This window comes from Labrus bergylta, chromosome 12 (assembly GCF_963930695.1).
Source record: "Labrus bergylta chromosome 12, fLabBer1.1, whole genome shotgun sequence".
In the NCBI taxonomy this organism is placed as follows: Eukaryota; Metazoa; Chordata; class Actinopteri; order Labriformes; family Labridae; genus Labrus; species Labrus bergylta.
In genome coordinates, this window is record NC_089206.1 from 23,186,941 (window position 1) to 23,213,501 (window position 26,561).

Here is a 26,561-nt window from a genome sequence, read left to right on the forward strand (position 1 = left end):
GTTTTAATATCTGAACATACAATGTGTATATCCTGAAAGTTTTCTTTTGTATCCAGTGCTGTGATCACAACACATCTCCTTCCTTTTAAGATGGTATAAGAACATAAAAGCATGCTTTAGAAGACACAAAGCACGTTCACACAAAACTCCAGATTTTTTCAGATGAGCTGCCTGTGTGAACGCAAACAGCCGAATTATTTCACTCTGACTTTTTCCGGAGTTTCTCCTGCAGAGTTTGGATCAGCAGGATTTTATGTGGGGAATTCACCTTGAGCGAGTGGGACAAGGTGGTGACATGTTCTCGTTTATGTTCTTCTCTGCTCTTATGTTGATATTGTAATCTGGTTGAACTACACACAGCATTGATAGAAAGGCAAATATTCTCATTATAGTGTCAAAACATAATGACTTTACCCAGAATGCTTTTTTCAGGGGCAGTCCTCCTTAAACATTTTCAGGGAATGGGCTACAATAAGAGTGAACTCTCTGAAATCGAAGAGTTTGCAACCTTCAAACAAAACAAACGGGAAAACATGGCTGATGTTTTGCATCATTATGTACAGCTGTTTTATTTGTGATTTCCCCAAAACATTATCAGTTTTTTTTACTACATACAATGCATGTAATCAAAGTACATTGAATCAACTTCAAAGACAAGAGCAAAAAAAAAAAAAAGAGCAACACAAAAAAATAAACAGGTGGTGATTCTGTTCACAAAGAGAGAGAGAGAGAGAGAGAGAGAGAGAGAGAGAGAGAGAGAGAGAGAGCGAGCGAGAGAGACAGACATGGGTTAAGATTCTGTTTGTATGACACTATTTGTTTTGTTTATAATAAGGCTGCTGACTGTGCCATCAACAGCGCTGCCATGGCAACTGTATATGTTGAAAAGATTTGCTTCTAGCAAGTTTCTGCTAGAAGCACTGAGGTCGGGTGAGATTTACTGCATGGTGGTGTGCATGGGTGACGGGGAAAGGTTCTTATCTTGGGACACAACTACAACTTTTTTAATTTTTTTTATTTTGTCCTCTTAATGATGACAACACTTCCTGCTATGGGAGGTCGTCGCCGCTGGTCATTCTTAGAAAAAAACACAAAAGGTTCAATCAAGTCAAATTAAAGTCAATCAATAAGTTCTGTACATCAGAACAGTACGGGAATTTAAACCAGGTGCTGTTTTTAGAAGCAGGAGAGCTTACAATATGAACAAACGTTCACTGAAATCATCAAGAATAAAAATAAAAGTGCTGAATGGAATTAAAGAATGACCGACAACGTGGCAACCTCCCGTGAGCAAGCTACCCTTAACTCGTAAAAACCGAAATGAACATTTTGAAAAGTGTGGATGTGAAGAGAGGGAAAACAGAACAGCTACTGGAACTGAATGAAACTGTCTTAACATCAGAAGTACAAAGACAAGTCGTCCTGCACTCTGCTTTTAAAACCCCTGATATTGTCCCAAAATAAGGCTGTGGGTTCTAGGCACACCAAGGTTACAACTGAGCTGAGCAATATGTGCATTTATGTTGTTTTTTATTTATTTATTTAAAAAGACATTAAACTTTCTTTCTGTACTGGATGAATTCATGTTTTTATTTCCTAACCACCCGGCTAGCCCGAGGTGTGACTACAGAGATTAGAGTTTTTATTTAAAAAAAAAAAAGAGAAGAAGAAGACAAACAGAGATGATGACAACAAATCATTTTGAGACATCACATGTTTTGCAGAGCATAGAGACAAAACAACAAGTGCATCATTGGCAAAAAACTGCTGGTGAGAGAGAGAGAGAGAGAGAGAGAGAAGTGCACACAGGTGTGCGTCACATGTGTGTGTTTGTCCTTCTGAGTGTGTGTTCAGTGTTGGTCTTTTTGTCAGTCTGTGTGTTCGCTTGTGAGCGCAGTCTTTGAGTGCGTGTGTGTGTGTGTGTATGTGTGAGCAAGCGCATATTTAAAGAGGTAGCAGAGAAATGCAATCAGAACAACAGATGAACAACAATCCTAAATGACGGCCAATCACCCGTCAGGACAGTAGAAAAGCCCGCTTCCTGTCTACCCGCTCTCCTAAGGGTCCAGACATTTGACCTTTGAGGAGGAAATCATTCTGAACACGAGCTCTATGTCAACATGTTTCTTTTTCTTATTAAACTTGTACTTTGGGATTGGTTTGGAGTTGTTGCAGTAGATCCCCAGCGCTGGCAGTAGCGACACAGTACTCCTCTAAAAATGTAATGCTATTCGGGAGAGGTTGACTTACTATCACAGAAAAGATCCTCACATGGAGAAAAACATTTTGATTTCTCTTTAACAAGAAACGGACATCACATCGCTGCTCTCAAAATGAAGGCTCCAGATTTCATAGGGAGGAATAATAATTTGACCGAGTCTATTACAGGGGTTGGTTGTCTACCTTCGATTCAATCAGTTCACTTGTTCAGTGTTAGAGTAGAGTAGTGTTAAAATATGTCAGACAAACGCTCCATAAATCCGAACAGATCAGGATTACAATAACAAACTGACCAATCAGAGAAAAGGTAGAACACCATCCCCCCCATGTTCTTAAAGGAAGAATAACTAATGAACTGTTGTCTTTATTATTTTCTGGCTTTGTAAAATCACAATCAATATTTTATTGGAATACTTTTACGTTTGCCACTAAGGATTAAACAACGTTAAAGACAGCCTTCATCGCGGCTGACGGCTGAAGAGATCTACTTCAACAATCCACGAACTGCTCGGACCTTCCTCTATGAAGGTGTTAAAATAACTTGACTATTCCTGAGGACAGACTAACATTTGATGTTTTGGAATAATGTGGCTATTAGGGTTAGCCAGATTATTCTCATTTCATATTTCAGGAATCACTTCACTTAAGTCCAATACATTTTTTTTTTTTTTTTACTTCATCAGACAAACGAGTTTCATTCTGACAAATTAAGTCACTTTTTTTTTCTAGCCAAAAGGTAATAAAACACGTCACATTTATGAAATGAAACTTTTCTATTTCCATAACGGCTCAAAGCTTTCCATCATCATCATCATCGTCGTCATCAGCTGATTGCAATACAAACTGAGCAGAGAGTGAACTTGCACATGCTGTGAGCTGAAATGTGATTCATTAGTCCATACGATACAAAAAGTGATCACTAAAGGCTTGTCGTGTCATTCACAGCATGTCTTTTAAAAGGCCTGGTTTTCATGAAAGCAGAGTGAAAGCAGCGGACCGATGAAGGACTCGGAAGCAGAGTGAAGAAGGCAGAGTGCCGCGGTTGAGCTGGAGCAGGTGTGTGTGTGTGTGTGTGTGTGTGTGAGAGAGACTCAGCAAGCTGTGGAGCAGAAAAAAACACTACTTGTATCTCTAGACTATCTAAAAATGGGATCCCAATGTTAGAAAGCCTTTTCAGAGGTTTGAGGAAAAGCTAGAGTCAGAGACAAACGAAGCAGACTGAGGGGGCCACACATACTGCGTAGTATCAGAGTCGAACAAACATCCTTATTATCTAAGTCAGTATTTTTCTCTCTAACTCTTTCTAACTCTTTGTCGCTGAGCGGACGAGTTAATCTGAAAATGGTCGCTCTGGTCTGATTAAGATGTTTGTGACGGTGCATCACCATCGAGCACCCTGACCTCCAGAAGAATAACCGAGTCACCGAGTCAAGTCGTCTTCTGGTCAAAGCTGATGACATCGTCAAAACAGCTGCTAGTTTAGTAGTATCAAAAATAATTTAAAGGTGTTCCCGATCTTAAGGAGGAGCCTCCTGTTCCGCCGGAGTCCAAACGACTTAGTGTGCACGCTGCAGGTTCATGCTAAATTCATATAACAGACTGAAAACAAGACATTATCTTCTCTTTTTTTAAAATTTTCTTTTAGTATTTTCTGACAAAAATGTGCTCGATGAACTCGAACGTCTCCTTCAATTTTCTTTTATTAAAATATTTCTATATTCCCTAACCTGCTCTGGTTAAGATTCAGCATCATCTCACGTGAGTTTAGTGTCATTATCGTCTTTAAATAGCTTATTCCACAACCGCTGACTGTTCCTCTGAGGAGCAAAATGTCACTTTCATGTCTCCGTGTTTATTATGCAGCTAAATTCAGAGAGTAGGTTAGCTTAGCTTAGCATAAAACAGCTAGCCTGGACGATTGTGTAGTTAACACAATCTGCTCTACAGAACTCATTTTATAACAAATTCAATTAAAAAAAAACAACAAGAAGTGCTTTTAATTATTTTTCCTGAAGTTGCTGCTCTCGCTCCGCTAACATTCTCGCACCATTAGATACTTTTTTAATGGTCAGACATGAGAGTGGGATCAATTTCTTATTCAACTCTGTAAGGAAACTGTAGTTCACATAAAGTCCCCTTTCCCTCTCGGCTTATTTTGAAGTTGTTTGTTTCACTCATTGTTGAATCTGAACCAGGTGAATACACTTGGTTTTGAGAAACAAACGCGTCCAAAGAGCAAACACTTTATCCAGCTACAGGATGCTTCAGTTGCATCTGTAAGCGAACTACCCAAACCTGTCTTTCTTTTAACTGCGTCTCCTTTTCCTGTATGCTCGAGCCAGGTGAGCAAAGCTACCTTAACTCTGAAGCTTCTTTAGGGGGTCTGTGTTCCCACAAATGTGTCACCTACACACTTCAAGAACTTTGTGTTATCATAAAAGTTATGTGAATGTAGCTTCACACATTTACACACCTGAGTGGTGACATGATACTGACGAGGCCTCTCTCTCTTTTTACTGACTTTTACTAAGATTTGAGATTTAAAAAAAGAAAAAATCATCCAGCATTTGAAAATCGTTAAAAAAGGAAAAGACTGTACATATAAACAAAAACCTTCCTAAGTAAGTGTTAAACACAATCATGCTGCAACTAAACATGTGTGTTTTTACACACGCACACACACACACACACACACACACACACACACACACACACACACTGAGTATATATGTGCGGAAGGGAGAGGTAGTATGTTGGGTTAAAAACGCAGAGCCGAAGCTTGGCGGCACGTCGTCTGTTCGCAGAGACAACACAGACAGAAAAAACACAGAATGAGGCAGCGATGAGGGTCGAGGTGAGTAGAGCAGAACGACACACAGAGTGAGAGTTAGAAACATCGAGAACCATTGGGATCCACTCATATACTGACTGGTCTACTGGCAAGAGGATTCTAACCGACAACCTTCCTCTTTTTTTTCTAAAAAAACTGGCATCTAGTTAACTGTGGTAAAGATAGAAAACACTGCGGAGGTCGCTGAGGAGATGGAAGTCGTTTTTCTGTGTATGTTGTGGGTTTATGTTTGGTTCCCTTAAAGGCTATTGTAAAACAAGTCATCCTGTAAATGATTACTGAGGTATCTGTTAAATGTTTCCAGCTGAGTGAGGTTTTGTAAGTAAGGCTACTGAGGTGGAGCTGCTGACCTGGGTTGAGGGGACGAGGGGGGGAGAGAGGGGAGAGACAGCCGCCTTGTTTCGGTTCATTTGATCGCTAATGAACCCTCTCACAAAACTCACACACCTACTGTAAGTTAGTGTTCAAGTTTGTGAGGCCAGATCTATCGTGAAGCCCAATGTGACCGGAAAGAAACATGGCCTTTTTTTTAATCTGGAGGGAACTTCTCAGAACCGTTAAAAAAATTAAAAAAAGAACGGCGCAGCCTCTCCGTCGTCCCCCCTCTGTCCTGCATTCCTTTTCAAACAGATAATGTAGAAGTTGAAGTTAAATGTAAAAAAGTCTCCTTTTTTTATGTAGTTCAAAAACTATTCCTAAAACAAAATGATGATTGCTTAACAACAACAACAACAACCAAAAAAAAAAAAAGTTCCAAGAGCTGCAATGCAAGACACCGAGTTGTGAGAAAGGTAAATGTCACACTTTGGGTTTAGGAGGCGACATGTCATCGTCAGTCACTGCACACACCGCCCTGTACAGACCGTCACTACGTCCCCATGTGGCAAATCTTCTTTTTAAAAATACATTTTCTCCTAAGATTTCTCTATACAGATCTACACAGTCTTCTTGAGGTCCAATCCAAAACTTTTTTTTTTTCATCCTGGGAGGCAAAAAAAAAAGGAGCTATTCCTGCATTGTCCATTTCACAGTAAAGTGACACGTCCCATTCTGAAGCAGCTAAATCTGCGACTCCTACTATCAGCCCTTGGTGAGTTGTTGTTGTTTTTTTGAGTTTCTTTTTTCCTTCCAAAGAAGCAGAGCCTGAATGGCTGCTGAGTTAAAGCTATGGAGAGTAATCCTGCTGTAGTTGGCTATTGCAGAAAAGGAGGCGGTTAGATGGTTGAGTGATGAATGTAGAGGCACGCCCATGCTGTCGCGGATGCCACTGGCTGAATCCCGTGTCAGTCATGTGAGGCAGTGTTAATTCACGATCACTTGATTGTGTTGGGACATCCTGCTTCTGGAAAAGCAGATGTAGCGGGGTTTTTTTCTTTACTTTTTTTTTTTACAGAGCTGATGACCGCCTTTCCATTGAAAATGAAGAGATTCAGCTCCGCCGTTTCCCCTTCCCCTCAGATTACAACTCCAGGTGTTTTCCTCCCTTAACAAACAGGAAGGTGATTGGTTGCCACTGAGCTTCCTTGTCTGAACAAAGAGTGAAGCCACGCCACTGGTTAAAAAGGGGGCTGTTCTGTATTCAGTCCATAAAAAAGGGGGAAGGGGATCTCGATCATTTGCGTTTGGAAAAGGCTCCAGGAGTCCACCGCGCTCGTCTCTGCTTCATTTTAAATGACGTTCCAGCGCAGAAAGCAAAGCGCTAGCTAGACAGCAAACTCTGACACGCATTAATATCGACAATCTTGAAAAGAAAAAAAGAAAATTGAGTGAAAAAAATAAAATAAAATCACCAAAATGAAGATATAATGGGTACACTGTATAATTGTCAAAAGCTTTTTCGATAGACTTCAGAAAAAGAGAGAAAGAGAGAAGATGTACATCCATAAGCTTGAAAGGGACACAGAGGACACTTCCTGGTTGAGCTGTTGGGTGCCTGTAGAAAACCTGCTGCAGAGTCAAAGATGCTCAGACTGATGTTTTTTTGAGTTTAGATCGTGCACGGGGTCTCAGCTGGCTGGAAACACTCAACGAGACCACCACCGGGAATGTTCAGTCACATAAAGCCTTTGCAATCACAACACCAGAGTCTCATCATTGCAAGAGAGAAGACGAGCATCGTCGATAACAGAGTGTGACCAAGTCTGGCTCTTTAAAAAGTGACAACAACGGCAAGTGTGGTAGTGCCCCCTTTTCCAAAGTTGTTTACTGAGTGTTGAACCCAATCCTTACATCCCCCCTCTCAGGGCTCTTTAGGTGCCTGCAACTAGCAAGGCACCTTTAGACGATGCAAGAGTTAGGTGTTTAAATCTTCACCTTGGAGAAGGGACACACCATGCATGATTTTACATAATTAGTTGTAAAAATAGGGGCTACCTTCACTGCAGAAGAAGCCATGTTCAATGTTACACCTCCTCAGATTGAAAAGCATTCTGCTGCTTTTTCTTTCAGTCCTCTTTTTGAGTTTTCTTCAGATTTGTGGTCGGGGGCATTTCGAGGAATGACTACTTCTTCACTGCTTTTTGTAAAGCAGTGTAAAGATAGCATGTGTTATGAATGGGTGCTATACTTAAATTAAAGATTGATTGTTTCTTTAGTCCCCAAAAGGAAGTGGGGCAGCTACATTGACACAGGAGGAATGAATTGCAATTCTGACCGAGCCTTGATCTGTGATCAGATGTCTCATGTACTGAACGTCAGCTTTTAAAAAAGCCAAACTGGTCAAACCCAAATCCAGCAGTCTTCTACTGGGCGCCCAAGAACAAGTCAGATGTTTCACCAGGAGTTGAACCTAAGGTCCCGTAATAGTTGAATAAAACACAGGAGTCCATCTCCTAATTTGCATATAGTGCTGTATCTCCAGAGCATCTTGCCATCAACATCTGAATTCTCGTATTTTGCCTACATTAATCTCTAACTATGTACAGACGTAGCAAGTGGTATTTACAAAGTTTGTCCACAAGGGGGCGATCCAGGCCTGCGTGAGGGGGTGAGCATGCAATGTGTCGACAGAAAGGTTATGATATGATATGTAGTGATGTTGAAATGTAAGATCCTAAAAACCTCGCTTATGTAGCTGGTGTTGAAATTATATAACTGTGACTATAAAGTATGAGGCTTGATTTTTTTTTTATATTGAGTATAAAAAAAAGTTTCTTTCTCGGTTTACAAACTCTCCGTTTAGAGCATCAGAAGGATTTCATTCGACCAACACTAGATGCTCCTATATACTGTTCACTACTGTACAGCGCTACCATCTGTAGAATAGTTTCTTTGACCTGAAACGAAACGAAGCTTATGATGATAATAAAATGTAAGTATCTGTTCTCTAAAGCATTTAATAGGGGACTTTTAAATTTAACGATAACGTCCAAATATGCTCATGCAACCTGTTTCTTAAAATGAGTTAAATACAAACAGATAAGCTCAGGAATGAATATCTTTAGTAATCATTTGAAAAAAGGTTCCACCGTTAGCTTACGTATGCTGTTATTTTGTATTGATTAGAAATCACAGTGATGCCTATATAGAGCTTCAAAAACAATCTCTGTCTTCTGATTGTAAGCTTACGCCACACACACCATAAACACCAAGTACACTACACCAGACAAACTTTTTCCCTGAGGCAACAGCCGGGTAGTTGGCTTCTGTCCAACTATCAAGCTCTAAACTGTCTTAGCAGCAAATCTAAGCAGCCGAAACAAACGCTTCGTTTTGGATAATTACCATCGGCTTAAAACGTGACGTTGTGTTTGCGCATGTCAGTCTACAAACTTCACAGGTCCACGCACGACTATAAAACATCAACAGAGAGGTGCTTCCCTGCACTGAACCCTCCGCCAGAGCCTGTACACACACCCCCTTGTGGTCCATCAATATTCTCATAAACTGTACACACATCACCAAAATTAGAAGGACTCCTCGCACGCTTCTCAGTGCGCTCTAATGTGTGTGTGTGTGTGTGTGTGTGTGTGTGTGTGTGTGTGTGTGTGTTTGTGTGTGTGTCGTTTAAAAGAGGACACACACACACACACACACACACACACACAGCTGAGGAGGCGCCTTCATATCTTATACATTATACAACACTCAGAACTGTTTTGCTTTCTCAGAAGCAACCACTCTCTTAAATATATATATATTTATATATATATTTATATATATATATATATCAGCTTATACGTATCATTTATATTTATATAGCATTATACATACATTCTTGCTTTGTGAAATTCCCCTCAGGGAACTCTAACCGTAGCATTTCCTCTCCATCCATCCTACCTCCTTTACTCTTTTTCCTCCACGTCTCCTTTTCCTTCCCTTCCTTTATTTTTTTACACTAAAACACTCCAACATAAGCTTCAGCTGACTGTCTGAAACCTCTCTTAAGTTTGCACAAAACACTGAAACACAGGGCATGAAAACGCACCTGCTAGACTCCCATCTTAACAAAGTAAATTGAAGTTTTATTTCCATGCCTTTTCTGAAGCTTGCTCCTTTGCTGGCTAAGTAGATCTATTATATATATTTGGATGTCTTTGCTGTTAAAAAATCTGTAAATGTTTATAGCTGTCTAACACTGGTGAAGTAATATGGCTAGAAATATATCTGTACCTCACGCGTGGCAGCATGGTTAAAAGAAGTAAATCTGAGACTATTCCTGTCAGTCACCGCGACGGTGTGAACATGGAACAATGTTATGAGGTTGATGGTATTAAAGGATGTGGAAGTCACATCCGTCGAGCTGTCATCACTGTAAAAAAAAAAAAACAGAAAAAAGGCAGGAGTCCAGCGGTAGGGTTCCGAGGTGGTGATGATAAAGGTGTTGTTTTTGTTTTATGTTTCCGGTAGAAGGGATCTGGATGTAATGAAATTTAATGCAGCACTGTGTTTTCAAATCCAGAGGTCAGAGATCATCCGGTTATCCAAGTACTGCAGAAACATTTCATGGTGTCTGAAATCCATTAATCCAGAGGTCCAGGTGTCTGCTGCTTGAGGTCCAGAGATGCGGAGGAGGAGGAGAAGGAGGACGAGAAGCAGGAGGAGGAGGATGAGCAGATTATGAAGAGGTGATTATCCTTCGTTCTCCCACATGTCCAGGTTTATCAGGGCTGGGGGAAAAAGGCGGTTTGGGTTGTTAAATCATCCTGTGTGTGTGCGCCTCTCCTCCTCTGCTATGACACCTCACTACCGAACACTTCCAGCACCAGCGGGGTGAGCTGCATGCTGTGCTCGGGCTGGAAGGAGAGCGAGCGGTACTGCTTGGAGTGCTCCTCATTCAGGCTGCGCAGGTCGGCCAGCTTCTGGATCATTTTGGCGTAGAGGAGGCGCCCGCCCGGATGGTTGACCCGGATGTAGGCCTGCAGGGTCTCAGACAGGTGGTCCTGGAGCTGCTCAATGCGCCCGTGGTCCTGGACGCCGGGACGATCTGCCATTGGTTAGGGGAGAAGATGCAGAGGAGGGAATGCAACCATTGTGTGCAGAGGAGGTGGGGGTCAGGGGGGTGCACAGGGGGGAGGGGGGAGCAAAGGAGAGGTTGAGGTGGAGAGGATGAGGATGAATGGGAGGAGAAAGAGAACATCAGTCAAAGCAGATTGATGTCTTTTAAATCAATGCCACAGTAAAGTAAGTGGATTGTAATTGTGGTCTTTGCACTTAGTTTACAGAGCACAAGCCATGTTATTATACTGACTGCTTACACTCAACACTTTCTAAATATGGTTATTTCATGCACAATATATAAATACTGTACATCACCACTGCTTTCTATTTCTCATGGGGTTTTTATTGTCCTCCTGACATGTCCTTAATTGATTTTTTAAAAATAGTTTGTTGATTTCCTTTAATGTTTAAGTTGCACAAGTGTGTGTGAATCTTCCACAGTTAGTGAAGGTGCTGCCATGTAAGTCTGTCACTTGGTGCACGGTGGGGAGAAGGCAGGTGAGAGCCGATATGGTTAATGTACCTCACCCTCAGCGGATACTCCAGTTAAAGAAAAATCAGTTTGTTACTTTAGAATTTGATTTTTTTAAGGCATCTGTGTGTGTGACTTCATCAGCACATCTCCATGTTGCATGAAACAATTAAAAGAGGAAATGGCTTGAGAGGTTACAGGAGAACTGGTTTCAATTCTTATATATTTCCCCAGTGGGTTAGGGTTAGTGTGAATTGTTTTCCTTTGAATAGCTTTCATAATTGACTCAATAAAAATGAAAACAAAGGCTGCCTCTTATGCTAGAACACTCTTAGAGCAGTGATTGAATACTTCTGCTACAGACATAATCAAATTGACATGATCACGTTAAAAGCTTAATTTGCTTGAGCTACTCAAAAAGATTTCTGGACTTTGAAAGAGGTGAAGTAATGAACTTCAGGTTTGATGCAGGAGGCTTTAAACAAACACTCTGATGTCATATTAATTAGTCTTATTAGAACTTATTATTAAGTTCTTTGGCTCACTGATACAGTGGAACCAAACAATCTTTGAAATGTTCAGATAGTGGAAGAGTTTGATTCATCTTTTTCCTGAGGTGGCTAAGCTGCATGATGGCATCATTTGTCATTCACTGTTTTTTTTATTATTTTTTTTAACATGTCACTGGATCTCACTTACTGTCTTTGCTCCTTCCTACTCATTTGTTCAACAGCATGTTTTGCTTTGCAGGAGCAGGAGAAGCTTTTTCCATGCATTACCGGTTGCATCATACAACAACGTTTGGGTGAATCCAGGTCATCTAGCAACCCAAAACCCCTTCACCGCACTGTTTATACTCTTCTGACATTGTGTTGCTAGTCACTCAATCTGCTAACAATCTGACTCGTAAAAAACGTGGCTCAGCTGGGAGTGTACCTACACTGTGAACACACAAACACAAGCAGTACCTGGGGAGAGCAGGCAGATGGCCATGAGCAGCACATGCTCCTCCTCGTGCAGGTTGAGTTTCTTCAGACCGACCTGGAACTTCACCAGCGGCTCCAATAGCTCCAGAGTGTGACCGGCTGCAGAGGACAACACAAACACACTGTCGGAGTCAATCCTGCTCGAAGCCAGGGTCACACATGTTGTGCTTTTTTTTAAAGTAATTAATGAACCTTTCTGCAGCAGCGTGCGGCACAGAAAAATTGTCACTCTGTATTTATGCATTGCACACAGAGAGCATCACTTTCTGTGCGAGTATTAAGAAGTGAGTGTGTGCTTGTGGCAGCTTTACTGCTTTAATGAAAATACCTGAAGTGAAAACCTCATAGTAATGTGAAAGTGTGCATAGAAAAAGCAGTGTGTGGGTGATCCTTGAAAAAAACAAAAAAAAAACAGACTTATATAACTTGTTCAGATCCCCCACCATTCAAAAAGAGATAACTCTTCAGTCGTCAGACTGCAGCAATATACACAAACTTATTTGATTGGATGTCTTTAAGCCAACCAGCGTTCCCAATCAATATAATAGACTGCAGCAGAGCAGCACCCCATTTTTTTTTTGTTGTTGCAGGAATGGAAAACCATTAGCCAGGGTGAAATCACAACTGCAGCACATTTTAATACAGCTAAGTCGTTTTGTGCTAGACAAGCAGAGGGATGGTGTTGTCAGAAAAACCCATGTCCCATGTTGACTAATAAAGTACAGCAAATATGACTCTGCTAGTGTCTACAGCCTATTGTAGAGACAACTCGGGTTGTCTCATAACTTGGGTTAGATGACTTTCTACACCCAGTAAAGTGGCTAAATACGAGACAGCGATGACACCGATAACGATTCAGCCTAAAGTTCAACACAACCTGTTACGACGATATCTTCAGGGAGGAACACTCTGCTTCTTGCTCGCTCTCTCTTTTGCTTATCTTAGCTTCGTCAATCACCGTCCTCTATAGGCTCAGCCATTGTATCAAACAGTACTAGCTAGTTAGCTAGTTAGCTAGTTAGCTGTATGCACTTCTCCAAAGAGAACCGCAGCCCAAACACATACAAAGTGCAATAAGCACACGACCGGGCCGATTTGCAGACATGGGATGGACGCCGTTCCCCCTGTTGAAAGTTGTTGTACCACTAGATCAACTTTAAAAGTACTATTTTAAGATTAAAAAGTTACATATTGTTGCTTTAAGGCAGCAGCAGGCTCCATAGACGACTCATTAATCTGTGTGTATTTATACATGGTGGACAGAGAGCATCATTTCCTGACCTACATGTGAGAAGGACTGAGACCTGAGTGTGTGCTTGTGGCTCTTTCATTGCATCAATGAAAATACTTCAAGTCCAAACCTCATAGTAATGTGAAAGTGTGCATAGAAAAGTAGTGTGTGTGGGTGATCCATGTCAGAGTCTGTTATATAAGATGGTAAAGAAATAAAATCACAGCTGTGTCATCAGTGAGAGTGTTTTCAGGCAGGTTTCTGTCAATCACACGTGTTGGATGAAGTGTCCTTAATGGACACTTCAAGACTAAAGGGTATATAAGGAGTAAGGGGAGAGTGTGTCATCAAAAAGAAAGTTCTCTGACAGACCGCGTAGAGCCACATGACAGGGTTCAAATACACCATTTATATGTTTATGTTATGATTCAATAGTTTCTTAGCTTCACTGTGTTTCTATAAGATTAAGAAACTAAACCGACCCTTTGTGACGTCAGTGACGCAATACTTGAAGTCGGGTCCTCCGCAGCTCCAGGACATGTCCTCCAGGTTGAACGACTGGTTTGAACGCAGCATGATGATCTCGATGGCACTCGACTTCAACAGAGCGATCTGGTCTTCTGCCGTCAGATCTCTGAAAATAAAAATAAAAAAACATGGTAAATGTTCCCATTGTGACATCACAAAGGGCAGTAACCCCTCCCCCAGGTGGGTGACACTCCCACAGCTAGGCGTTTGTTCTGCCCTCTGAGTCTGCCTTCTTACCATTAAGAATTTGGCATGGTGCAAAAATGCCCAAGGCACAGCCACCTTCCAGAGAGGGAGCGTGGTCAGACACAGCTCATTTACATTTAAAGCTACAGAGACAGAAACAGCCTGTTCTGAGCAGGGCTAAAATAGAGGGGTTTATAGGTGGGGTGGATTAATGGCAAGAAGATTTACAGATTTGTTTTGAGGACCTCTGAGACTTAATTAAAGTTGTTGCAAAGGAGGATTATACACTCACCGGCCACTTTATTAGGTACAGCTGTTCACCTACTTTTTTTTGCAAATATCTAATCAGCCAATCACATGGCAGAAACTCAATGCATTTAGGCATGTAGACAGGGTCAAGAAAGACGATCTTTTGAATTTCAAACCGAGCATCAGAATAGGGAAAACTAAAACTTGATTTAAGTGACTTAAGATTTAAGTGAACGTGGCATAGTTGTTGGTGCCAGGCGGGCTGGTCTGAGTATTTGCAACTGCAAATCTACTAGGATTTTCACACACAACCATCTCAAGCGTTTACAGAGAATGGTCAGAAACAGAAAAAAAATCCAGTGAGCGACCTAGTTGATGCCAGAGGTCAGGGGTCAGAGGAGAATGGCCAGACTGGCTGGAACTAAAAAAAAGTCAACAGCACTCAAATAACCCCTCGTTACAACCGAGGACCTAATACCTAATAAAGTCGCCGCTGAGTGTATATGACCTTTGACAGGAAATGCTTTTTAAATAGGCAAAAAACAGCTGAGGTGGTCTGAATGTTTAATGGCACTGAAAACTTCTAAAGTGGCTCAGATGGATGAAGATTTGACCAAAGCAAGATAAAGGGTTAGTGCTTGGACAGTGACAGCTGCTATGCATAAGAAACACTGGCATTAAAAACAGATCAGAACTGAAGTGGTTCAATTTAATTGGGATGAAGATTCACTTTAAATTGGGCACGGGAGAAAAACAACCGATATGTTATCACAGCATTCTCACTCTCAACACGTACAAAACACAAACACCCACACATCATGTTTTCCATCCAAACAAGATCCACTTAACTGATATGTTTTTTTTTTCCAGTCGGAGTTGTCCTTACCCACCCACACTTGTTATTGTGTGTGTGTATGTATGTGTGTATGACAAGCATGCACAACAACTGCATTCTATGGTTACTGTAGGAACAGAGTTTCTTTTTCTAGTATGAAGCTGAGCTACAGTCACTTCAGGGAAGAATTCATACATTCTCACGTTCATTTAAACTATGAGGGTTTGTAATTGTTGGTTTGTGGATAAGTAGAGGCCAAAAGAATCGTACTCAGGGTTTGACAAATCTTGGCAAAATAAATAACTTATGACATCACAAATTAAGAATTTCATTGTTTGAACAGACAGGGATGGGCTGATTAGAAACGCACGCACGCAAGCTGGCACACAGACGGACATAAAAAACGACATTGTGAAACCAAGGTGACATTTGTGCAGTCCACTTTTTAAAATTTATTTTACATACTTCATTAATCCCTGAGCGAAATTCTGGTTTACAGTCTGTATTTCAGGACTATGTGCATGAGAAGGATGTCCCTCAATAACTCACATGCACAAAACAGGACCTGTGGACATGCAAAAGTGGAGAGACATCAGAGTGGGGCTGCTACACAGGGAGCACACCAAGGCTGTTTGGGGGTTCAGTGCCTTGCTCAAGGGCAACTTGTCAGTACTGTATTTAGAATTCTACTCAGCTCTCCTCTTTCTCTCGTACGTTGCAAGCAGGCAGCCCAGGTCCGAATCCAACCTGTGGCTCCTTTCCCGCAACAATACGACTTCTAAAACTACCTGCAGGAAGGTTTCTTATTGCCTCTGAAGGGCTCTGATATACGTAAGATAACCCTCTGATCTATCTTCTCTAATCTATTCTGTTTAATGTGTATTTTGTATTTTGAGCTTACTTGTCTGTGCTGCTGCAACGCCCGAATTTCCCCTCTGGGGATCAATAAAGTATCCTATTACCTAGTTATCCTATCCTATCCTATCCTATCCTATCCGATACCATAAATCATACCTGAGCCATGTTGAAAATTAAACTTTATGACCCTCGCAGCAATCTGCTGTTTCACTGACTTCTGGTAATCATTTGTTGACGGCTAAATTCAGTTGCATTAGACAGACGGCACGTACATCCACACCCACCCACACGCACAGCGCACTGCTTCGCTTCCCACACACTCGCGGGACATTGTTGGGTGAGATGAGATGCTATTATCCCTCCCAAACAAACAAGCTCTTCCAGGAACACACTGGAACAGGCTGTAGCTTCATGAACACACGCTGAGCTCCGAGGTAAGTATATAAATGTATGCACACACAGAGATCATTTTATACAGGAATAGGGAGGGCACATCTGCCAGACGGCCATACGTAATGCATGCTTTTGTTTGTTGTGATGCACAACAATAATTGTTTACTTGCCAATGGCTTTGTATGTTCTCACTGTTGGTTGATTCCATGCAGTGTGTCACAGCTGTATTGTACATACATATATTCAGATGCTTAAGGAGAAATGTGTGAACTAACAGATCTCTTAAGAAACCTCACTGAACAAAAATTTGTTACCTTTAAGGATGCTAGGATAAAAAAGACACTAACAGACAGCAATGCTTCTATGTTTTAAAATCCATCTCCACTCCAATGAACCATCACAGTGCATGTAGTTTGTACCTGAAGCCGGGGATCATCTTTGCAAAGCCGATGACCTTCTGGATGCTGTACGAGACCAGGTCCGCCAGGTGGGGCAGCATGGAGAGCTTGGTGTCCTCCTCGCTGGAGTCTGGACTGCTCGCCCCGTCCTGGTACATCATTAACAGGTTGCTGAAGTTCATCTTGGTGTCCACAGACTCTGTTTGAGGAGGGGATTAAAGACAGGGTGAGAACGGAGGGGTTATGCAGGGAGAGGGGAGAGGCAGCGGGAGGAAGGGATTAAAAGAATGTGTTTACACACAGAAATAGCAAAGAGACGGAGTGGGGGGAAACCAGGTAACAGCAGCAGGTGAGTTCTCAGTGACAGCAGGGATTACAATATAAACAACAATTCCCAGTTACTTCAAAGAAGAGCTGCAGTATTTATGTGAACTATTAAATGTACTGCCAACTTTTCTTTGGCTATAAATCAGTTTAAAAAACGTATTTTAAAAAGTCAGATTTCTCTGATATCAGCTCCTTATAAAATTAATATTTCCTTGTTTCTTTAATTCTCCTCCGACAGAAAGCTGGATATCTCTGGGTTATGTAATGTTATATTTTTATGTTGAGTACTGACATTACCTCGAATATTTCCAACAGTTATCAAAGCCAAAAAAATCTGTAATTTTATAGTTGTAACGGGACGAGTCTTGTCGCGGCAGCCTGGCATGACAGACACAAATGGTTCATCGTTGCCGTGGAAACACCGGAAGTTCCGTCAAAGACGTCTACATGAGGAAGCGTGAGCTGCTGCTGGAAGCTGCCGTACTGTTGCTGTATGTGCTGCTGTGATAAAAAAACGTGGGGGGGGGGGGGGGGGGGTTGTAGCAGAGAGAACTCCCATGATTCCCCCCTAGTCTCGACGTCATCTTTTGTAATTGTTTCGATAGAGAGCTACCCCCGACGGCGGATTTTACAAACTGTACGTTTAATATCATTTAAAAAATCAATACTTGACGGCCATGAGACGATATCATACTCAAAATATCGTCATACTATGCTGTATAGATTTTTCCCCCCACCTCTACTTTTCAGATTGTTCTAAGCAAGTGAATATGATGTTACATTTACATTTGATAACATAACATGAGAAATAAAACACCTTGAACTAATCTCTCCTCCTTTTGGCATCTCTGTTCAAACTTACATACGTCAGTAGAATATCTCACTCCGCATGCAACTATAACAAACAGCGGGAATACGGACACACCAAGGACGACATACAAAGCACAGAAACTTCCACAATATGGAACACGATCAGTACCTCTATGTAAGATTGTGTGTGAGTAATCATGTGTTCCTGCATCCTGTTCATTATCAGAGTAATTATTGTATAACCTTGAGTGTTCTCAGTATTACGCTGCTCAGAATCCAATCTAAACTAGACTTGTATTAATAAATCAATGGATGTCGTCGTCATGCCTGTGTCTTTGTTAAAGTTAACCCTGAGTGATGAAAGCAAACAAGGACAGAGGAGAGGGAGTGAGTCGGTGAGCCTCACCGGGTGAGTGGTTGAATGAGTCAGAGGAGGCGTCAGACAGAGACTGAAGGGAGGCGGCTCTGCTGGCGCTGCGCGTTACTGGGCCTTCACGCACCGGAGGCTGTGGATGCACCGAGAAGGAACACAAATATTAACACAATCACAGCTTGGTACACCGCAGCCTTGGAGCTTAGGACTCTAATCCTGTACAAGAACAGATAATCAGCACACACCAGGAGCCGCTTTCACACTGCGGGATCAACAGGTTACCTGGATGACTCCACCACGTTCCACATTTGACAAGGTGCAAAGACGCTTAGAGCCATAAATCAGATGGTTTTTTTGTATCAAGTTGGGTTGTATAATGTACTTACTTACTACCCCCGTATTGATTAGTAGAGCATACAAACTCACTTTTAGAGGTCTGAAGCAGCCTATTAAATCCTGCTTTGTAAAACAATGATTAATTTACATTATAATAGGAAACATCATACCAGAAGTAAATGATGGTTTACTATTTTTGGTGGCAGCCGTAGCTGTAGTCTGTAGGGACTTGGGTTTGGGAACTGGAGGGTTGCCGGTTAAAGTCCCGGGGCGGACCAAATATGAGGGGCTGACCAGATTACAGCCAAGGCGCACCGAATCACCAACCACCCAAGTATGTATATAAAAAAAAATTCTTTACCTCTACAGCTCCAAATAAATACGTTTCCATGGCAGCAGGCTGTTATTTCTGAACTACATGAAGTACACAACTTGTTTTGATTAAAAAAAATCTGTTTTGTTTCAGTTTTTCAAAATTTTCTTTGCACTGGAAAATGTAGTAACTGATGTGCTGATGGCAAGCTTCAGGAGACCCTCCCTGCTGCTGCATGACATCATGAGGAGCGCATCCACCCAAATTCAATTAAAGATGAACAAACTGATGATGTCAACAATGTGCAGTGTGGTTTAATGTAACAAAAGAAACTTTGCACTGGACTGACCCTGAAGCGGGAGAAGTCCGAATAGGAGGCATCGTAGGTCTTGTGATGAGCTTCCACCAGGGAGGAGATGATCCGGGTCTGCTCGTCGTTCAGACGAGGCCTCATCGCCTCCCGGGCCGCCTCCTCCTCTTTCCTCTTTACGATCATGTCCTTCTTCCTCTGAACTTCCTCGTCCGTCAGGATGACTGCAATAGATAACACACGTTGGAGAAATTATTCAAATAGTCTGAGGTGAAAATCTTTAAGGATGCTTTCTCTTACAGCGAGCAGACGCTGTGTGCAAACGCTCCCGAGCACACAGCTCGGAAGAACGCTAGGTGGACATAAGATCTTATTGGGGATTCAGCACCTGGTTGTTATACACTGTTATGGAGTTACACTGGTTTTTCTTTACAATCCTTTTTATACTCTATCATCACTTTTTAAGAGGTTATGGCATTTAAAAATTAGGAGGGACGTCATGAAATTTGGCCAAACTGGGATAAAGTTTCAGGTCGGAATATGGCGCTAAGAGACAGACGTCGGGGGGAATGTTGCTACTTTTCAATACCTAAACAAAGTTAGCCTTAAAACTAGGTGAAGGAGCAGTAATGTGGGCTCCATCCCGGGCTACATGGACCATACATCTTCTTAGTTCAGCATGCAGAGGCCTGTCATGTCAGCTCTCTTCTTCATACAGCTGATGCGGCGGGTGTTGGATGTTTAAGTGCCTTTTCCTTATTCATGCAGTAGGAGCAGAGACAGCAGGCAGAGCGGCACGGTGGTGCAGAATGGATTATACATACTGTTTATAGTGACTCTTTTAGGTTTGACAAGCTGAGAGGCCCTCTTGGGAATTCCTGGGTTTGCGTGCCACTTTCACGTGTCCCAGAGCATTACATTACTTTCTCATACTCTCAACACTTATTATTTATGGCAGATCGCAACAGATTTACTTTAAGCTCTCAATTCAAAACACATTTTACTGTTACATAAAGAACCTATACTGTTTTTGTAGTATTTTTAAATTCCAAAAAAGACTCTCAAATTCCATGCTGCCTTTGCCTAAAGGGTACCAAAAAAGTAGGACGGTACGGATCACTTATTTTGGTACCATTCCAAACTTTTGACGGTGGAAACGCCAATAAATGGGTACCGTACCGACCGAACTAAACCGCTTGGTGGAAACGGGGGCTTACTATATATGTGTGTGTATATTTAATTTTATTCTGAAATTGTGTAATTCTATTTGCTTAGTTGTTTTATTTGTCTATTAAGAGGTGAGGTCCCTTGTGATAAGCCTGTTGGCTTCTTGACCTCTCCTGACACACCTTTTATATATTTTTTGTTAATCCTATTTGATGTATTCTTATATGTGTGCTAAATAAATAAATAAAAAATACTGTATGTGCAGTATTGCTTGTTGTACTGTAGTATGACGATTGCTACAGTATGAGGTGTGTATGATTTGATTCATGTATCAATTCAATTCAGGAAGCTTGATCTTATTCACAACTGTGGAAAGCATTTTTAATTAATATATTCTTGTGTTTTTCATCCTGAGTCTAGCTGTAGTGAAATGTGCTTCATAAATAAAATTGCTATTGCGATTAAAATGTTTTCATTTGATAAACATAATGACGTTCTTTAAGCCTCTCCTGTGACTTTATGCATTAACACTAATGTGTGAACAGAACAGGGCAGAGCTGAGAACACTGTCTGGCACCACAGCTGTTAAATGCAGTGTGAATAACCAGCAGTGCAGTGAGAAGAGGAAATATTATGCAGCGAGTACTGAACAGTCATCTGTGGAGAGCTGCGATTAACGGCTGGATATGAGGGAAACACAGAGCTCGTAATTTCTCTGTCAATTGGCTTTGTCACATTCAAAGGTAAGATCAGAGCGCAGACTGAATGAAGGAGGTTGCTATGCCTAAAAATATAAGAGGCTACCCTCATCTGAAACAATCAGGCTGTCATCACACCTTCTGATTGAGTTTGGTTTGTACAGGAAATAAACTGTAGTACAACTAGTTTCATTTAGAGCCCCGTGAGAAACAGCCAAACATCTGCACGTGTGCTGCAGAGTGGCTGCTGATGGTGTAAAACAGGAAATCTGCTGGTTCTTCAGAGTTTATCAAATGCAAAAACAAGCAGCTCAAATGATTAGTGTGTGGATTTGACATCTGTGATAAAATGCTCTAAAGTGATCCTTTTCATGGAACATTTTCCTGTTAAACCACTTTGGAAAAAAAAGTATCACTGTCAGTGTTATGATTGAGTTATACGATTATGCATGTCATGAAATTCAAACCATGCATGAACAACATCTGCCCGTCAGTCCCTGCCTGAACAACTCATCGGCATACACTGAACACACCAACATAACTACCATCTATTGAACTGCGCTCAATTCAGGAATGGGTTCATCTCCTGTACGTTTCAGAACATGATGTTTCTTTTGAAGTAAGACGCAGGAGGAGGAGGGTTATGTCATCAGGGTTTCATGCTGTAGACGACAATGAGAACATAAGAGACAGTAAAGAGTGACATGCTGCCTGAGCATGCAGGAAGCTGTGCAGAGAACACAGAGCTGATGACACTACAGACACTACAGCTACAAATGGGGACAATATTAGCTGATAAAATGTCATATCTTGATTGCAGGTTTGCAAGGCAACTGCACACATTTTTCAATCTAAAAATTGCTCACATGGAGCAAACATTGAGCCCACATTAGATAATTACAGTTCAATCGCATAAAGAAAAAAATCCTGGCTCTCGGGTTCACTGTGCTGCAGTAATGCACTGACCCCTGCATGCCTCGGCCCATATTATCCATTTGACTCTCTGCCACAGTGACCGATTACCCATGAAGCACTCAACTGTGCAGACCGACGGACAGACAGCGCGACTGCCAGACGAACCACGACTGCCAACGAGAGACGGGCCAAGAGCCACGAGGTCACAACACGCACCGATACGACAAGTCTGACCGTGTTTTAAGCCAAAGAGGAACGGCCTCACTCCGCCGCATATTTGACCAACATTACATTTAGCTCCATAGAACGATGCTCTTTGTTTATTTCTGTGGGCATGGATGAAAGCCTTTAAGAGGGGAAACATTGATGCAGAATATAAGCTCCTTAAAGCACATTATTTTCTTTGGCCATAATAGTAATAATAATTTTTACCCTACAAAGTAAAATGTGTAGAAACAAATATAAACAAGCATCAGAGGGACACATCCTGTTAGTGCAGTTAAGAAATATGAACTAAGGTTTAATAAACTACAGGTACAACCTGCTGTCTTTAATATTCAAAAGATTCCTTTTAATAAAAATCAGCTTTCAAAGAGATCTATGCTACTCAGCTAGCTATCATCAGGTCTTCAGACGGATTGATACCAGAGTCTTGGAGCTTTAACAGAGAAGGCTTCGTCAGCTTTGGCCACAAACACACGATATTAAGGACTTGATTGCGGGATCTAAATGTCAGTTCTTTCAGGGTAAAGGATGGGACATTTTAAAAACAGCTCTTAAATTCACTGGTAAGCAGTGAGGTGGAGCTAAAAGCTGAATGATGTACATTTTACTTTAGTAGATAAGAAGAAGCCTCCTCTGATTCAGAGTGAAAGGGTTAAACTGTTAAACTTCTTTATCTAATGGTGGTACCGACATTCCTCCAATGTTAATAAAGTCTGTTGTCACAAGGCAAGCTACAACTCTAAGCCTTTAAAACCCAGGTACATATTTGTATCAACGGAATAAATACACAAAATAAATACCTACTTTACAGTAACTGCTAATCCAAGAAACCCATGAAATTAGATTGGTTAAGTCTAAATTAAATAGTGCTCGGATCAGGCTCTTCATACTAACTGCTGGTTTGTTTTTCCTTCAAGCTGTAAACAACCACATTTGAAGTGGATTTTCACTGATTGCACTCTGGATTGCAACCACAGAAGCAGAGTTACATAACCGCATAATGTGGTGAAGCAGAAGACAACAACCAACATTTTGGTTACACAGGCTTAAAAAGGCAACTGAAAGAGTACCGACTGCTACGCTAACCAAAAGGATTTACTTGGCTTTCATCGTTTTTTTTTCTCTTTAAACCCAGCGTCATTAATTAGGCTCTGGATGCGCTCCAGTGTCCAACCTGCCCTCCTGAGCCAGGAGCAGACTTGCCCAAAAAAAACCCCACTCCTTGTGGTGAGGACATCCAAGAATGCAGCACCAAGCTCCGATCATGAATAGGCACAGTTTGGTCAAAGTTTGGCACGGTGCGTCAGAGCGGCTATTCTGAGGCCCGGGAACATGATTGAACCAGTCAGCCTCCAGCCAAGTTTGAGCCCTTTTGTGGCATCATTAAGGCAGCAGTCCACAAAAAACAACAGACCATCAAAAGGGAACATCTTGACCACCCCGCAGCGCTTGGCAGACGCGCAGCAGTTTACCAAGAAGAAGCTTGCTGTTTGGAAAGTGTCTGATTCGGTGTGTGGATGTGGTGCCCTGAATGGCAGAGAGGTGCCAAGAGAGAAAGACAAACAGTTGGAGAGGGGGTATGGGGGGTGGGGGGTGGAGGGGGTTGGGGGGGTCAAACAAAAATAAGGGATTGGCCAAAATCAGTGATGCCAAAGAGACACTGAGAAAGAGGGGAAAGGCAGAGTGTCCCTGTCGTGGAGGCTGGAGTTTCACAGCAGGTTTACTCATTAACCAGCAGAGTGACCAGTTCCAACACAATGGATTCTGCTCACGCTCAGATTTGGTGTGATATATGTCACGCCGGATTTGGTGCGGGGCCAATATTTTTTTTACCCCGTCGCCCTCGCACTGTGATGTTTAAGAGGTGAATTCAGGTCAGTCAGGCGTCAGGGCACCCACACATGCTGAGTGTGACGCAAAGCGGCTTATCAATAGATCACAAGGGAAGCGTGCACGGTGGTAGGAAGGCGGGGTGCATTAACACAATAGGTGGCGATGGATTGTTGGGTTTTTCATTTACATGAGCTGAATTCTGACCAATCGTGCATCTGAGTTTTTTTATGAGGCAACATTTCAGAATCTTTCCTTCATTTTGTTTTGTTTTTATTTCCTGGTCGTGTTGCTGCATTGAAAGATTTCAATGACTGAAACGATTTCCAAGTTAGATTCAGAGAGCTTCAATTTAACTGTAAATTTCTGGTTTCTAACAAATTGAAGAAAAAAAAAGGATTTCGTATATTTCCCAAAATGTTCTGATACTTAACAGAATAAACAGCGTTGCTTTGTCAGATTGGCCGCAGACCCGGCTGTAATGCCTGCTGCAATAAAACCCTTTGTTGCAAATGTGCCAGACCAAAATATCCACCTAAGTGCTTGTTTTAGCCAATTGTAGGCCTGTAATGTTATAATAAGTGTCAGTCAACACAGCTACAAAACCCCTAAAGAGTAAAACCTTTTTATTTACAGAGACGGATTCTTTTTCAGAAACAAGAAAAGAGCTGTCACATCACATTCTGCAAGTCACCAGACTCTAATAACAAATGGAGAACTTCACTTTGCAGAATAGGGAAGTTTCTGGTCTACTGCTACCTCGATCAATTATTTTCTATGTTTTGTGTTAAGACAAAGACACCATTTAAGATGCCACAGTCACACAGTATCACAAAGAAACTATCTCATCATAGACAAGCAATTCCTGAGTCCCATAATGTAAAATAAGATTTTATTTTCAATGGAGCATGGTGTTCATCGATGTAAAAAACTAACACCTAACCCTTTAATAAATATAAATCTACCCCTCCTATGTCTAAACAATGAGTCTGTGTACTTTGTGGGAGGTGGGAGCTCCATCCACTGGGTTTGGTGGCTCCCTCCCACATGTCCTACCGGTTCCCTCTAAATGAGAACCTAATGCTGTTATTGGGCATGGCCAAAAAGACATGACCACTTCAAGCTCCTCAGCCCCTCCATCAACCCTACCATCATAACATCAGGCTGAAACTCTTACCAAATATCAACCCCTCATTCAAATATAGACTTTGAATCATAGATCCAGAATCGTTTTGAATCGAAAATAGATTCTGAATCGAATTGTGATCCCAAGAATCGAAATGGAATCGAATCTTGAGACACCCCTAATTGAAAGCTGCATACACATGCACATTTGTTTTCTATATTTTTGTATATGTTGGATTAATGAACATCCGTCTTTGATATCCTCCGCACTACACTATGTTTTGCATGCTTCATATTTTCTAGCTCTAATATCGTTCACACATTTTCACACAGTAAAATATATTTAAATAAATGAATAAATACATGTATCCCTGTAGGGATCCTTCTCATTAATGTGGTTAGTCACATTTTAAAGTAGATTCTGAGCCCGTCTGTGACAAAGACAATCTACTGGACCTATCTCAACATGTTGCCATTAGCACAACAACGCATGATCTAATAAGGCCAAGGTTAAAAATGCCCGCGCTTTTTCGCTGTGAATGATATTCTAAATATTCTGAAGAACCAGCCTTTACTTTCTGATGCATATGCAACTCAAAATGTGAAACTTTTTTTTTTCCAGTCAAATGAAGCATCTGGCTCTTATGGTAATGTAGGTCTAAAGGTTGTCACAGAGAGAGAATACAAAAGCCTGCAGAGAGAGGATGAAGAATATGAATTAGGGGAGGCAAATGGAGGGCAGCACGGCAGGAGAAGCTTTGCTCCTGAAAAGAACCCGGGGCTGGTATTCATTCATCTAAAGGCTAAAACATTTCAGAAACTCTCCCGTGATTCTAATCCTGTTACGAATACACACCCAAACATAAACACACAAGTATGCAAATAAAATAACACACACACACACACACCAGCGGGGAGGTCTTTTCCTGGCATCTCTCTAACCTCTGTCAAACAAGGACAGCGTAGGGGTGTTTACTACGAACCGTGCTGGCACAACTCACAGAGGACACACACACACACACACGGTAATACACACAGTTGTGATCTGAATAGTGGTGAAGCTTAGACAAAGCTGCCAGCATAAGAGAGAATAATAAAGGCAGACAAACACAACCTGAGGAAAACAGAATGTTACTGTTAAAGCTAATGTTGTTGTAGTTGTAATGTTAAGGACGCTTTCAAAAAAAAAGAAAAATGAAGTCCTTACAGTTAAGGATTTTATCATCAATTTGGGATTTTGGAAGCTCCAGAAGCTTGAGCATAAAGGAAGTTGAAAAGATTTATTATCATTCCATGAATCACCTCAACGTTTTCCAAACGATACTGTGATTTTAATCTTTAAAAAATCTGCCTCAAAGTACCCAGGATGTTCAATTTCTTTATTTTGGTAACGCTAGCAGGAAAATAGATTAAATAGACAATGCAAATGTTTTACGGTGTTTACGGTTTTGATAACTTGTTATAGAAAAGTCTGAAACTGAACAGC

The 26,561-nt window shown here is 41.5% G+C and overlaps 1 protein-coding gene across 3 annotated transcripts in view; it reads right to left on the bottom strand.

The window, feature by feature from the left end:
- Positions 1-538: 538 nt before the first annotated feature.
- LOC109985589 (vitamin D3 receptor A) overlaps positions 539-26,561 on the bottom strand; it is a 93,095-nt gene continuing 67,072 nt past the window's right edge. For all 3 annotated transcript variants that reach the window (XM_029277763.2, XM_065961668.1, XM_020635993.3), the window contains 6 exons: positions 19,155-19,339; positions 18,190-18,289; positions 16,668-16,845; positions 13,682-13,833; positions 11,951-12,067; positions 539-10,496 (listed from right to left, as the gene is read on the bottom strand). In XM_029277763.2, coding sequence (XP_029133596.1) covers positions 10,243-10,496; positions 11,951-12,067; positions 13,682-13,833; positions 16,668-16,845; positions 18,190-18,289; positions 19,155-19,339 — 986 coding nt within the window. In that variant the 3' untranslated portion in view covers positions 539-10,242. The remainder of the gene's footprint in view (positions 10,497-11,950; positions 12,068-13,681; positions 13,834-16,667; positions 16,846-18,189; positions 18,290-19,154; positions 19,340-26,561) is intronic.